General features: G+C 47.4%; 1 protein-coding gene across 1 annotated transcript in view; it reads right to left on the reverse strand.

The window, feature by feature from the left end:
- CCM2L (cerebral cavernous malformation 2-like) overlaps nt 1-13343 on the reverse strand; it is a 21138-nt gene that overhangs the window by 6192 nt on the left and 1603 nt on the right. Inside the window, 5 exon segments of the mRNA XM_006878348.1 lie at nt 1119-1254; nt 5321-5778; nt 6758-6941; nt 7036-7119; nt 10169-10336. Coding sequence (XP_006878410.1) covers nt 1119-1254; nt 5321-5778; nt 6758-6941; nt 7036-7119; nt 10169-10336 — 1030 coding nt within the window.

The following is a 13343-nucleotide window of genomic DNA, read 5'->3' on the forward strand; positions in this document are numbered from 1 at the left end:
TTCCGAGGGTGTAAATCTTTACGGGAGTAGAAAGCCTCACCTTTCTCCCGCAGAGCGGCTGGTAGTTTCAAACCGCTGACCTTAAGGTTCGCAGCCCGATTCGTAACCACTACGCTACCAGAGCTCCTTTGTTTATGGATGCAAAATTCCAACCAGAATGGAAGGATGCTTATTTCCTCGGTGTACTGGGTTGGTAAGGATGAGAAATTTAGACATTGGCTATCAAAAATGGAGGTCTATAAAGGCATAAAGTTTCTGGTTTACAAGCTTTCATGAGTGGGCTTAGTTCCAGAATAGGGGGAGGGTAAGCTTAGTGGTTTCCCTCTTTTCCAGATGGATTTGGTGAAAGGGAGTGGGGAATGACAGGGATAGGATTTTATGACTCAACTGTGAGTAACTGTTACCAGGATTAATAGTCATTGTCACCACTGTAATTGTAGATGTATAACTGAAAGGGGGGAGTAGTTAATCTTTTATTTCAGGAACAGACAATTCCAGGACCATCAAGAAGGAGGCGCATGAGTGGAGCGTGAGATCCTATCTAGGAAAGCGGCGGCAGCAGCCAGTGACAGAGGGAGGCGGTGGCATGGAGTGACAGAGCAGTTGTGGGCTCTAGGCCACGGCTGTGTGTCTTTGGGCAGGAGGCGGACTGGCAGAATGTGCCCTTTGGACATTTAAATGAATACATATATTTTTTATTTGTATGTGTACATCAAATGTTTTTGCTGTGTTCATTTGTGAAATATAAGATGAAAAGGGGGACCCACAGGGCGGAAGTAGGGGCAGTGTTGTTGCAGGGAGGGGATTGTAATCATTGAGATGAACCAAAGTGTATAATTTGTTGAATGTGAAGTTGATGATTGTCTCTGTAAACCTTTACCCAATTCACAACAAAAAGTTAAAAACAACAACAACAAATCAGCCATGAGAAACCTATGAAGCACAATTCTACTCTGACACACATGGAGTTGCCAAGTGTCAGAGCCAGCCTGATACCAGCTCATTTTAGCAGAGATCAGTTTCCCAAAAGACCCTCAATGGCCTGCGGTTCTGAGGCAATGCTCATCCCTCCTCCTGGGATGTTTCATGGGAGGCAGGGTTGGGGTTGTGGTACTTACTGCGACTGCAGAGCCATGGCCGGTCGGGTGTAGCTGTGTAATGGTAGCCAGCCCGGTCTACGCACTCAATGCTCTGGTCCCCATAGATGATCTGAAACACCTGACAGATGAGGGCACAGGACTCCTCGGCGGCATCCTGCTTGGGAGAGGGAGGAGAGAACTCAGCCCCTCACCAATGACAGGAAGCCCTCTGCTCCCTAAAACACAGTATGAGGTGTCTCAGAGGCACACATACCAACACATTCCTTGAAGTCAACTTTAAGGGCATTTCCCATCAAAATTATACAGCCACTCTCTGACTCTAGGGACCCTTTAGAAAATCCAGTGACAATTCTGGCTCCTGGGCTCTGAAAACTGCACCCCAAATATCTGGGTGATTCATGGACCATTCTGAAGTTTATCTAGCGTAGTGGTTATGAATCGGGCTGCAAACCACAAGGTCAGCAGTTTGAAACTACCAGCTGTTCCGCGGGAGAAAGATGAGGCTTTCTACTCCCGTAAAGATTTGTTGTTGTTGTTGTTGTTATGTGCTGTGGAGTCGGTTCTGACTCATAGTGACCCTGTACAGGGTTTCCAAGGCTGTAAATCTTTACGGGAGCAGAACGCCTCATCCTTCCCCCGCAGAACAGCTGGCGGTTTCGAACTGCTGACCCTGAAGTTCACAGCCCGATTCGTAACCACTACGCTACCAGAGCTTTGCAGCCTCAGAAACCCTGTACAAGGTCGCTATGAGTCGGAAGCGACTCCATGGCACATAACAACAATAAACCCTACTGAGGTTTAGAAAGTAGAAGTGATTAGAACCCAAGTCTCTTGATCCACTTGTTAAGAGCCATTGGGTCAGTTCAGGCTCATAACAACTCTGTATAGGGTTTCCAAGGAGCGGCTGGTTAACTTTGAACTACCGACCTTGTGGTTCAAATCGACCTTGCAGTGCTTAATCCCACAGCACCACACCAGGAGGCATTAAACGTGTCAGGATTTTAAGTTTATTATAATTAATGCTACTGACTGCCATACTTAGATAAGAGCTTCCTGGCACCCAGAACGACAATAGAAGCAGGCTGAACCGATAATTTCCAGTCTCTGATGGAAGGAGTTTCAGCTTTTGAGTAAAACTTTGTGAGTTCAGATTTGGAGAAGAATTTACCTCTAAAAGTCTTTAAGTTGTGTAAGAGACACAGAGAGATAACAGTTGATAAAGAGAGCATCTTTATGAAGACATTACCTATTTTGAGTCTAAAAATACCCAGAGTGTAAAGGCATTTGGGGTAATGGAGTTAACTAGTGATTAAATAGCTTTTTGTATGTGTGTGTGTGCTGTAAAATAGAAGCCTTTATTAAACACAATTATCAATGGATTTTAAAATATAGATTCACATTAGACTTTATTCTTACAATAACCCTATAAATGGGTAGGGCAGAGGATCATTATTTCATATTAAGGAAACTGAGGCAAGAGTGGTAAAATGGCTTGCCCAGGCTCAGTCACTAGGTTCAAGGCACTAGCTGATATTGACACCCAGGTTTTTTGACTTTAGCTCCTGTACCCTCCTGAGGACCACGATGCCTCAAACAGGAGACCAAGGGCTCCGACACCCCCAGAAAGTAACTCATTTATTCCACACACTCTCATTTATCCTATTGTGTGCCAGACACTGGAGTCTCAGAGATGAATGAGATAAAGCCCTCACAGAGCACACCCCATTCCCTCTGCCTGAAACTCACTTTCCCGACTCTTCACCCTGCTGACTCCTTCCTCTCCCTTCATAGTTCAGCGTATACGTCGCAACCTCACTTTCCTTTATCAAGATTAGATCCCGTCCCTTAGTCCCTATCACTGCAACCTGTTTGTTTTCTTTGGCCCTTGTCCCAAGGTATAATTATGCAGTATTCACTGATTTGCCCACTCACGCAACAGATATTTATGGTGCACCTATCATGTGCCAGGCACTGTTCTAGGTCCTGGTGGCACCCAGAATGCACAAATCTTTTGCATGCCATCAAGAGGCCCATGTGGCTGGAATGGAGCAAAAAGCAGGTAGAGATGGGGTCAGACAGGAAATGGGAGAAGATGGCTGGAGCATAGGAGCCCTGGTGGCAAAGTGGTTAAAGTGCTTGGCTGCTAACCCAAAAGAAAAGGTCAGCAGTTTGAACCCACCAGTCACTCCATAAGAGAAAGATGTGGTAGTATGCGTCTGTAAAGATTTACAGCCTTGGAAACCTTACAGATCAGTTATACTGTGTCCTACATGGTCACTATGAAGCAAAATTGACTCAGTGGAGTGGGTTTGGGGTTTTTTGGCTGGAACATGGAAGGGTAAGGGTATTAGTTTTGAGTAAGATAAGAAACTGTTGGAAGTTTTTGGGCAGTGACAAAAGGTAGTGTGTTAGCTGCTCAGCCTGTGGGGAAGCGAACTATAAGCAAGGGCTGAGCCCATGAGGAGGTGGCTGTATGATCCAGATGAAAGAGAATGGAGTCAGTGGGGAGAAGCAGATAGGCTTTGGTTATATTTTTAGAAAACAGAACCAACAAGATTTGTTGACAGAATGGGTATGAGGTGTGAGAAAGAGAAAGGAGTCAAAGGATGACGACTCAGATGTTCTGGTCATAGTAATTCCATGAACTAAGAGAAAGAGATGGAGGGAGGAGCAGGTTCAGGAAGGGAGAGCAGAGGCTCAGCTTTGAATGTATTAGGTTTAAGGTGGTCATTACTTGGGGGAGATATTGAGAAGGAACAGTCAGATAGTGGGAAGAAGGTGGAAAGCTGGAAGCCAAATGAGAAGGTGTTTCATGGAGTCATCTTCAATATCCACATTTAACCCACTGCCTTTGAGTTGATTCCAACTTATAGTCACCCTATAAGGCAGAGTAGAACTGTTCCACAGGTTTTCCAAGGCTGCACATCTTTACAAAAGCAGCCAGCCTCCTCTTCAACAGATCAGATGGTGGGTTCAAACTCCCATTCAGTTAATAGCCAAGTCTTTAATCACACAGCGCCACCAGGGCTCCTGATGTTCGAGTTCATTTGGCTTCTCCACATCTTCTTCCCTTTAGATAGGTACTGCTATAGACTGAATTGCGTAAAGCCTAACCCCTCCACTTGTGGTAGGAGCCATATCAGCTTAGGGTGTGTTTTAAGCCTTTGGGATATGAAAGGACCGATTAAATGCAGAAAAGAAAACAAGGAGAGATGGAGAAAAATAGATGCTGAGCCATGTGAAGATCACCAAGGAACTGAGGAGCAGCAGCAAAGAGACAAAGACCTCCCTCCGAGAGCTGACCCAGAGAGAAAGCCTGCTTCTAGACTCAGCGCCCTGAATTCAGACTTCCAGCCTCCTAAACTTGGAGAGAATAAATTTTTGCTCATTGTTGTTGTTAAGTACCATGGAGTCATTAAAGCCACTCAAGTGTGGTATTTCTGTTACTAGCAGCACTAGATAACTAAGGCAGGCATCCTGTCTGTTTGGTTCATCAGAGAGAGAGGCAATGGCTCTGGGTCAAAGGGAAAACTTAGTAGGCTCAGGGCTTGCAGGTGTCTCTGCTTAGGAGCTCCCCAAGGGAGATCATCAAGCAAACCTTGTTTACCTCTATATCCTCAGCACCTAGCCCAAAGAGAACGTAGCACATAGCTGACAAATAAGAGCAGCATGGATGACTGGAGGATGGAGTTGGAGAAGTTAAGAATGGCTATAAGATTTCTGCCTTGGGTGACCACCAGTTACCAAAAGGAACTTCCTGGGTGACCTTTGGATCTCAGTTCTTTTCTCTACAGAGTGGGGATCTTTGCAATATCCACCTCTAGAGATTACTGGGAGAATTAAATGAGTCCCTGTTGATTGCCTGTCTGGCATGGGTTGGTACTTGATTCGTTGTGGTGGTTAGTGTCAAGATCGTTTCTGTGGTGGGTCTAACATTGTCGACCTTAGAAAAGGAACAGGGCTGGAGAAGAAGGTTAGATTAAGTCTGTTTTGACAATTTTGAGTTTTGTAGCAGTGGGACAGCCAAGGGGAGGTGTCTGAATTTAGAAGTCGTTTGGCATGTGGGAACACACATAGCACCTGAAGTCCTGGGTGGTGGTCGAAGGAGAGAGAAGGCAAGGGGGCACACCCCAGAAACCTCGTGAATGGGGGTAGTGGCGCCTAGCCCCAAGCGCCCGAGAAGCAGGGTGCAGGGGCACAGGGCACTCTCGGACTCTCACCCTGTTGGCTACAGCCAGGATGACAAGGTTGCAGTAGGCGTCAGGGCTGGTGTCCTGAGGGTCCAGTGGGTTGGGGCCCGGGTGGCGCCGCTCCCAGCTGCCGCCACCGCCGCCGCCCGCCTGCCTCCGCTCCCAGCTGCCGCCCGGTTTGCCTGAGCCGCCGCCGCCACCGGCGTGTCGCCGCTCCCAGCTGCCGCTGAACGTCTGCCGCCGCTCCCAGCTGCCCGACGCCCGAGCTCCAGCGCGCTGGCGCTCTAGGCTACCACCGCCCCCGGCCCGGGTCTCAGCGCCTCCGCCCCCGCCCCACGCCATCCGCCAGTCCAGGCTGCAGATAGTGTGGCGCCGCTCAGTGGTGCCCACCCGCCGCTTCTCGAGCGCCGCGCCTGGCGGGCCTGGGTCTCGCCCAGTGCCACCGGGGCTGGCGTCCACGCCGGCTGGCACAGGGTCCACGCCCAGACCTAGGAGAGGCCCGTGGCTGTCAGCTGTGGGAGGTCGGGTCTAAGGGTCCCCTCCTGAGGCACCTGGCCCCACAGCCCTGGGGTCCCGCAGCCCGAGACCACAGTCCGAGCCTCCCACATCACACCTAGCTCTTGAGTGGTCCGAGTTGTCTCAGTCTGCGTGATTACTTCCGGGCCCCGCCTCCCGGCACCAGGCAGGCACCACCCCCGGTACTAGGCCCCACCCACTGCATCGGGCTCCACCTCCGGCCTCAGAACAAGGACCCTAGGCCTTGGCCTCTGGCCTGGAGTAATGTGTCCAGACAGTCCCTATCTACTTGCCCTTGTCTAAGCCCTTTTCTCAGGACTGCCTCTAGTTTTGGGTCAGCCTCTTTGCTCAGAGTGGTGTGGCCTAGCCAATCCTACCCGTTTCACCTACCTTAGACACACACTGTAACAGCCTGAGGGTGTTGTGCAGGATGCCCCCCATCTCCAAACCCTAAGGCTTGGACCCTGTCTCCTGTTTCAGGGCCCCCTCCTTGAATTTCAGTTCCTCATCCTCTTCAATCCCGCTTCTAGCTTCATGTGGTCCAGCATCCCCCTCTCACTGCCATCTTCCGCAGCTACTAGTCCGCAACTCAGCCCTTCAGCATAAGGCTCTGCCCTAGGTCAGGTTCCGCCCTCTCCCCGAGGTTCTGTCCTAACTCTGCTGTGTGGTCACCTCTGGCCCGCCCTCATCCTTAATTTTCGACCCTGCAGCAGCCTCAGAATTCCGGCTGGTCCATCCTTCCTAGGCACTGCCATCTGGACTCAGGATGGTGGGTAACCCTTCATTGTCGATCTCGGATCCCGGCTACTTGCCCCTGCTCACCGTTTATCTCAGGGGAGCGTGGTGGTCAGACCTTCAGGAACACTCCTCAAGGGGCCTCATGCCCCCTCCTGCTCTAGCTCCCATCCATTCCCTGTCCCAGGCCCTGCTGGCCCTCCCCTCCCGCTGTACCGGTTTTAAGCACCAACAGGTGCAGCGCGTCATCCTGTAGGTAGGAGGCGGCAGCGATCTCATGCGTGGGGATGCGCAGGATGAGCTCCTCGTTGTCGCGCCAGGTGAGCAACAGGCAGCGAGCCGACAGGCTCAGGATGCTGTCTTGCTCTGCGGTGGTCTTCAGAGGCAGTTCCTTCAGTTGCTGTCGGTGGGTCAGATTGCTTGAGTCCCCAGGGGGTGCGGTGGGAGAGGGACAAGGGGAAGAGGCCCGCCCATCCGGATTCCCAGAGCCTCACCCTGGCGGTGTCCAGCAGCTGCAACAGCTCGTCCCGGCTGGAGGGGTTCAATGAGGAGGTCACCCATGTGAGGTGACCCAGAAACTGCAAGAGAAACAGGGTGAGGAGGAAAGAGAGGCCACCCTGAAGCCTTGTAGGACCCTGGCATTCTCAAGGCCACAGTGTGGGGAGACAGAGAGAGGAACATCTGACTTAATAATTGTTGTTGTTAAGTGCCGTGGAGTCAGTTCCTGTATAGGATTTCTGAAGAGTGGCTGGTGAATTTAAGCACTGACCTTGTGGTCCAGTGAGTACCCTACAGCACCATACCATGATTCCTAAAGATACTTTTCATTGAACCTCTACTAGAGGCCAAGCACTCACTCTTCCTCCCTTTAAGGATGAGAATCCAGGCACAGAGAATCTAAGTAACTCCCAAGATTATACAGCCAGAAAGGATAGACCTGGTTTCCCAAGTTGTTAAGTACCACGGAGTTGGTTCCGACTCATAGCTAGCCTGCACAGGGTTTCCGAGGCCATAAATCTTTACAGGAGCAAAAAGCCTCATCTTTCTCCTGAGGAACAGCTGGTAGTTTCAAACTGCCAACCTTGGGGTTAGTAGGCCAATTCGTAACCACTACGCTACCAGAGCTCCTTAGGTTTCCCAAGTTATATTGCCTCAAAAACGTTGTTGTCACGTTGATTCCAGCTCATAGTAGTTCCAAGTGTGTCAGAGTAGAGCTGTGTTCCTTATGGTTCTCAATGGCTGCTATTTCTGAAGTAATCTCCAGGTCCTTCTTCCAAGACACCTTGGGATAGGGCTCATACAATCTATCAGCAGCCAAGCATTTGCACCACCTTTGAGTCGGTTCCAACTCATAACATCCCTGTATAGGGTTTTCAAGGCCTTTAAATCTTAGCAGGAGCAGAAAGTCTCATCTTTCTCCCAGGGAGCAACTGGTAGACTTGAACCATGGACTTGTTGTTGTTGTTGAGAGCCGTCGAGTTAATTCCGACCCATAGCGACCCTCTATAGGGTTTCCGAGGAGCAGCTGGTGAGCTTGAACCGCCAACTTTGCAGTTCAAATGGCTTTGCAGTCTGGTGCATTGTACAACGTAGGGACTCTTATATTGCCTTTATAAGCCCCAAACCCACTGCCATTGAGTTGATTCCCATTCATAGCAACCCTGTATGGTGTTTCAGGGGCTGTAGATCTTTATTGGAGGAGAAAGACTTATCTTTCTCCCATGGGGCAGCTGGTGGGGTTTAACTGCCAACCTTGAGGTAAGCAGTCCAGTGCTTATTCTACAACACTACCAGGGCTTCCTCTATATTGCCTTAAGACACAGTTATCTAATCTTGGCAGCTATGTTGGTAAGTGCTGTTGAGTGGATTCTGACTTATACTGACCCTGAATAGGATTTCTGAGAAGTAGCTGGTGGGTTTGAATAGCTGACTTTATGGTTAGCAATCCAGTGCTTTGATTTCCATAAAACAACCCCATTGTCAATAAGTTCATTCTGCCTCATAGTGACCTATAGGACAGAGTAGAACTGCCCCCATCAAGTTTCCAAGGCTGTATGTAACTTTTAAGGAGAGAGGACTGCTTGTTCTGTAGGACAATCTCTCGACTGCTCACCACAAGGTAGGTGGTTCAAGCCCCGCTACTTCATGGGAGAAAGATAAGGCTTTGTGCTCCTGCAAATATTTACAACCTTGGAAGCCTTATACAAGGTTGTTATGAGTTAGGACCAATTCAATGTGGAGTCCTGGTGTGGTGCTGTGGATTAATGTGCCAGATAGCAAAGCCATTTGAACTGTAAGGTCGGCAGTTCAAGCTCACCAGCTGCTCCTAGGAAACCCTATACAGAGTCACTATGGGTCAGAACCAACTCTACAGCACTTCACAACAACAACTGACTACAATTCACTTTCACTTTTTATGATCTTGTCCCAAAAGCCAAATAGAAAGGTGTATCAAATTAGTATAGAATGTCAGAAACAAGTTATAGCAAAAACCAATACAGTCTTTATTCTTAGGGTTAACAGATCAATGTAGTTATGATGTACATATCATTCAATATAACAATTAGCTTTTTTCTTTAGTTTTATACTTCTAGATGAAATTCTACCAAAGCTTTTCTCTTATTCTCTTTGAAATTTCAGTCCCCAATTTTTAAGTGCATTCATTTAAAATTCACTTTTCCATCTCTTATGCGGTGACTCCATAAGATAAGCACTGGATTGTGAACCACAGGTTCCAAGGTTCAAGTCTGCCAGCTGCTCTGTGGAAGTAAGATGAGGCTTTCTGCTCCCTCAAAGATGTAAAGCCTCAGAAACCCTATACAGTGTTGCTATGAGTTGGAATCAACTTGGCAACATTTAACGACAACAATAGAGGATGGCCAGATAAAACACAGGCTGCCCAGCTAAATTTGACCTTCAGATAAACAACAAATATTCTTAATATTTTTAGTTGCATGCAATATTTGAGACATATTTAAAAATCATGGCTTATCAAAATTAAAATGTCACTGGATGGCCTGTTAATTGGCTAAATCTGGCAACCTAACCCCCATCCCAATCTTCCTTGTGTAAATGATGGACGCCCCCACTGCTCCTTCATGGTATTCACAAAGTTATTAAAGTCCTTTGTGACTGGCTGAATTGGGCTCCTTTAATAAGGAGCTCTGGTAGCGTAGTGGTTACGAATCAGGCTGCGAACCTTAAGGTCAGCGGTTCGAAACTACCAGCTGCTCCGCGGGACAAAGATGAGTCTTTCTACTCCCGTAAAGATTTACACCCTCAGAAACCCTGTACAGGGTAGCTATGGGTCGGAACCGACTCAACGGCACTTAACAACAACAACAACCTGGACATCATCCAACTAACAACAACATCACTGCAGTCAAATCTCACGGGAAGACAGGATTTTTCAATGTACATCCCACTCATTCTCCCCTGGGGAATAGGGTTAGCGCCCCATGTTGAAATGGAAACACTGAGGTTAACCTGTGGCAAACACTTGCTGAGGAAGCACAACATAAGGCAGAGGCAAGACTGACTTGAGCCACACTTTTCCCTGGTCAGGGCTCTGTGAGGAAACATAAGGTTTCTCCTTAATCAAAATTGATCACCCCATCCCAAACTCACCTTGACCTCTTTTTCCAGGTAGTCACACAGCAGAATCTGGGGGTCAATGAGATAGTCCGGGGGATACAGGGACATTGAATGCAGTGGCCGGCGGCTCACACTGCTCCGATTGGCTACCCGGCGGGCGGCCTTGGGGAATACCAGCCTGCGGATGGGAGCCACAAAGCCCTGAGAAAAACAGAGAAAGTAACAGTTATGATTGCAATGAACTCTAATGAGCATCAACTTGTTACATTTATGTCCTAATTCTCACAAAGAATTCTTCAGGAGAGGTGTCTCTGATCCCTGTTTTACAGATAGGGGAATGAAGACTTAGAAAGGAGTTTACCAAAGGCTGAACATTTAGGTAAGGGTATAGTCCCTGCCAAGTCCTAGGCCTTGGTTTACGGCAGGGGTGGGGAACCTTTTTTCTGCCAAGGGCCATTGGATATTTATAACATCATTCATTGGTCATGCAAAATTATCAACTTAAAACTTAGCCTGCTGTATTTGGCCAAACATTTAATTAACTCAATGGCACTTAACAATGACAACAATGTGATAGCTGGAATTGTGGTTACTGTGGCAGGGCCAGACCAAATGATTTCACGGTCTTAGATGGCCCGCAGGCTGGATGTTCCCCATCCCTGGTTTAAGGGATGGGCTTGGACCAAAAATATTAGGGTTCCATGTGACTAGATAGATGCTAGGGGCCTAGGTATTTGTTAGGTGTTCTCTCTACTTTCTTAAAAGTTCATTTAACCCCTTGGACATTTAAATGGATATATGTTTTTTGTTTTGTACCTGTGCATCAGATAGTTTTGCTTTGTTCGTTTGTGAAATGTAAGATGTAGATAGGGAACCACAGGGAGAACTGTAGGATCACTGTGGCTGCAGGGAGGGTATTGTAATCACTGAGATGAAACAAAGTTTGTAACTATTGAATTTAAAGCTGATGATCTTGTCTATAAACTTTCATTCAATTCACAATAAGAAGTTAAAAAAAAAAAAGAAAGTTAATTTAAGTAGAACCCAAGGGACACTTGAGTAAAATGACTTGGCATTAGATTGAAAGTGCACATTGCAGGCCCCCAAGCCTGGCTGACTAAACCTCAAAGGCCCATGAATGTTTGAGCACTCCTCTAGAAACTACCAGACGTTCTGCAGGAAAAAGATGAGGTTTTCTGCTTTTTTGTAAAGATTTACCGCCTCGGAAACCCTATACAAGGTCATTGAGTTGGAATTGACTTCATGAAACACTCCCCAACACCCTCACCACCCCCTAGGGCAGTAGTTCTCCAATGTGGTTCCTGAGTCAGCAGAAGCATCTGGAAACTGAAAAGAAATGCAAATTCTCCAAGTGCTGCTGGTGGTGTTGGTGGTGTATAGTTATTACAACTCATAGCAACCCTGTGGGACAGAGCAGTACTGTCCCATAGGATTTTCTGGCTCAAGTGGTCAGCAGTTAGAACCCACCAGACGCTCTATGGGAGAAAGATGCGGCATTCTGTTTCTGTAAAGATTTACAGCTGTGGAAACCCTGTATTCTGCTCTGTCCTATGGGGTCGTTCTGAGTCTGAATTGGCTCAGTGACAATGAGTTTTAGAATCTTTATGGGAGATCACCAGCTTTTTATCTCCTGCTGAGCCACTGAGTGGTTTACCCCAGCCCTGACAACTGAAATCAGAAATTCTGAGAACTGGACGCAGCAATCAATGTTCAACATGTCCACCAGGTGATTCTGAAGCCCACTCAAGTGTGAGAACCACACTTCATCACTAGTGCTCTGGGTTGTACTTGTACCAGGAGAGCTACCTCATCCTCTCCCATCCCAGACCAATTAAATCAGAATCTCTGGGGTTGAGGCCCAGTCACCAGGATTTTTTAAGTCTCCTCAGGTGAGTTCATCGGGGAGGTCAGGTGGAGACTATTGAACAATGTGTATTGTGAGTATGATTAGCTAACTCCTGCACCAAAACAAGTTGCAACACAGTGAACAAGATAATAGGTCTGCCTTCAAGGAGTTCACATTCTTGTGCAAACAAATAGACAATAAACTAGTCTACAAACATGTGTATTCATTCATTCAGTACACATTCACCGATACTTGTGAGCAGGCCTGTGTTGGGTGCTGGGGATTTAGTGGAGAGCTGGACTCCAGGGCTCAGAGTGGGAACCTTGAGCTAAATGACCCAAACAAGTGAGTCTCACACTTAATTATATGCACATGAGTTCTGGGTGGGGCCTCGGACTCTGCAGATCTAACAAGCTCCCAGCTTATGTGAATGTTGCTGAGGCTACTCTGAGTAGCTATGAATGAAACCACCAGTTCTCCGAGTGTGATTTCACCAATAGTAGCAGCAGTATGACTTAGCAACTTGTCAGAAATGAAAGTTCTTGGCCTGATCCCATACCTACTGGATCAGAAACTCTGGGATGGGGACCCACAATCTATATTTTAATAAGCCCTCCAAGTGATTCTGATGCTCATATTTTAAGAACCAACATAATAGAGCCTGGATGGGAACTGTGGAAGCTCAGAAAAATGAGAGACAAACTCCCTGGGAAGGGGCATTCCATGCGGAGAACCCAGTACGTACAAAATCCTGGGGCTGAAGTGAAACAATTAAACAGAAATAATGAGAGTGCTGACACGTGTGAAAAATGTAACCAACATCACTGGACATTATTTCTAGAAACAATGGAATGGAAACAATGGAACGGAATGGGAAAACACAAAACAAAATGTATTAAGTGGTTAAGATAAAAATACTGGGGACACCAAAGCCTAGAAGAGGGTCTCTGGGTATGCAGAGAGACAGTTAATGTGCTCAGATGCTAACCAAAAAGCTGACAGTCCAAACCCATTCAGCAGCACCTTGGGAGAAAATCTCCCCCGAAATCAATCATTGAAAATCGTGTGAAGCACAGATCTACTCTGTAACACACAGGGTTGCCATGAGTTGGCATTGACACACAGCAACTGGCTTGTGCTTTGGGTTTTCAATGGGCAGCGAGGATGGCTCTAGAGAAGTCTTGCGCTGCCTATTGTAGCTGCTTGATAAGATGAACAACTCATGGAGCCCTTGAATGGGGACTGTGACTTTATCCTGTGTATGTGAGTGTGATGTGGTGTCGTAGGATAAGCATTCAACCTCAAGATTAGTTTGAATCGCAAGGTCTATGGTTCAAACTC

The sequence above is a fragment of the Chrysochloris asiatica genome, unplaced genomic scaffold (assembly GCF_000296735.1).
Source record: "Chrysochloris asiatica unplaced genomic scaffold, ChrAsi1.0 scaffold00039, whole genome shotgun sequence".
NCBI classification, from domain to species: Eukaryota; Metazoa; Chordata; class Mammalia; order Afrosoricida; family Chrysochloridae; genus Chrysochloris; species Chrysochloris asiatica.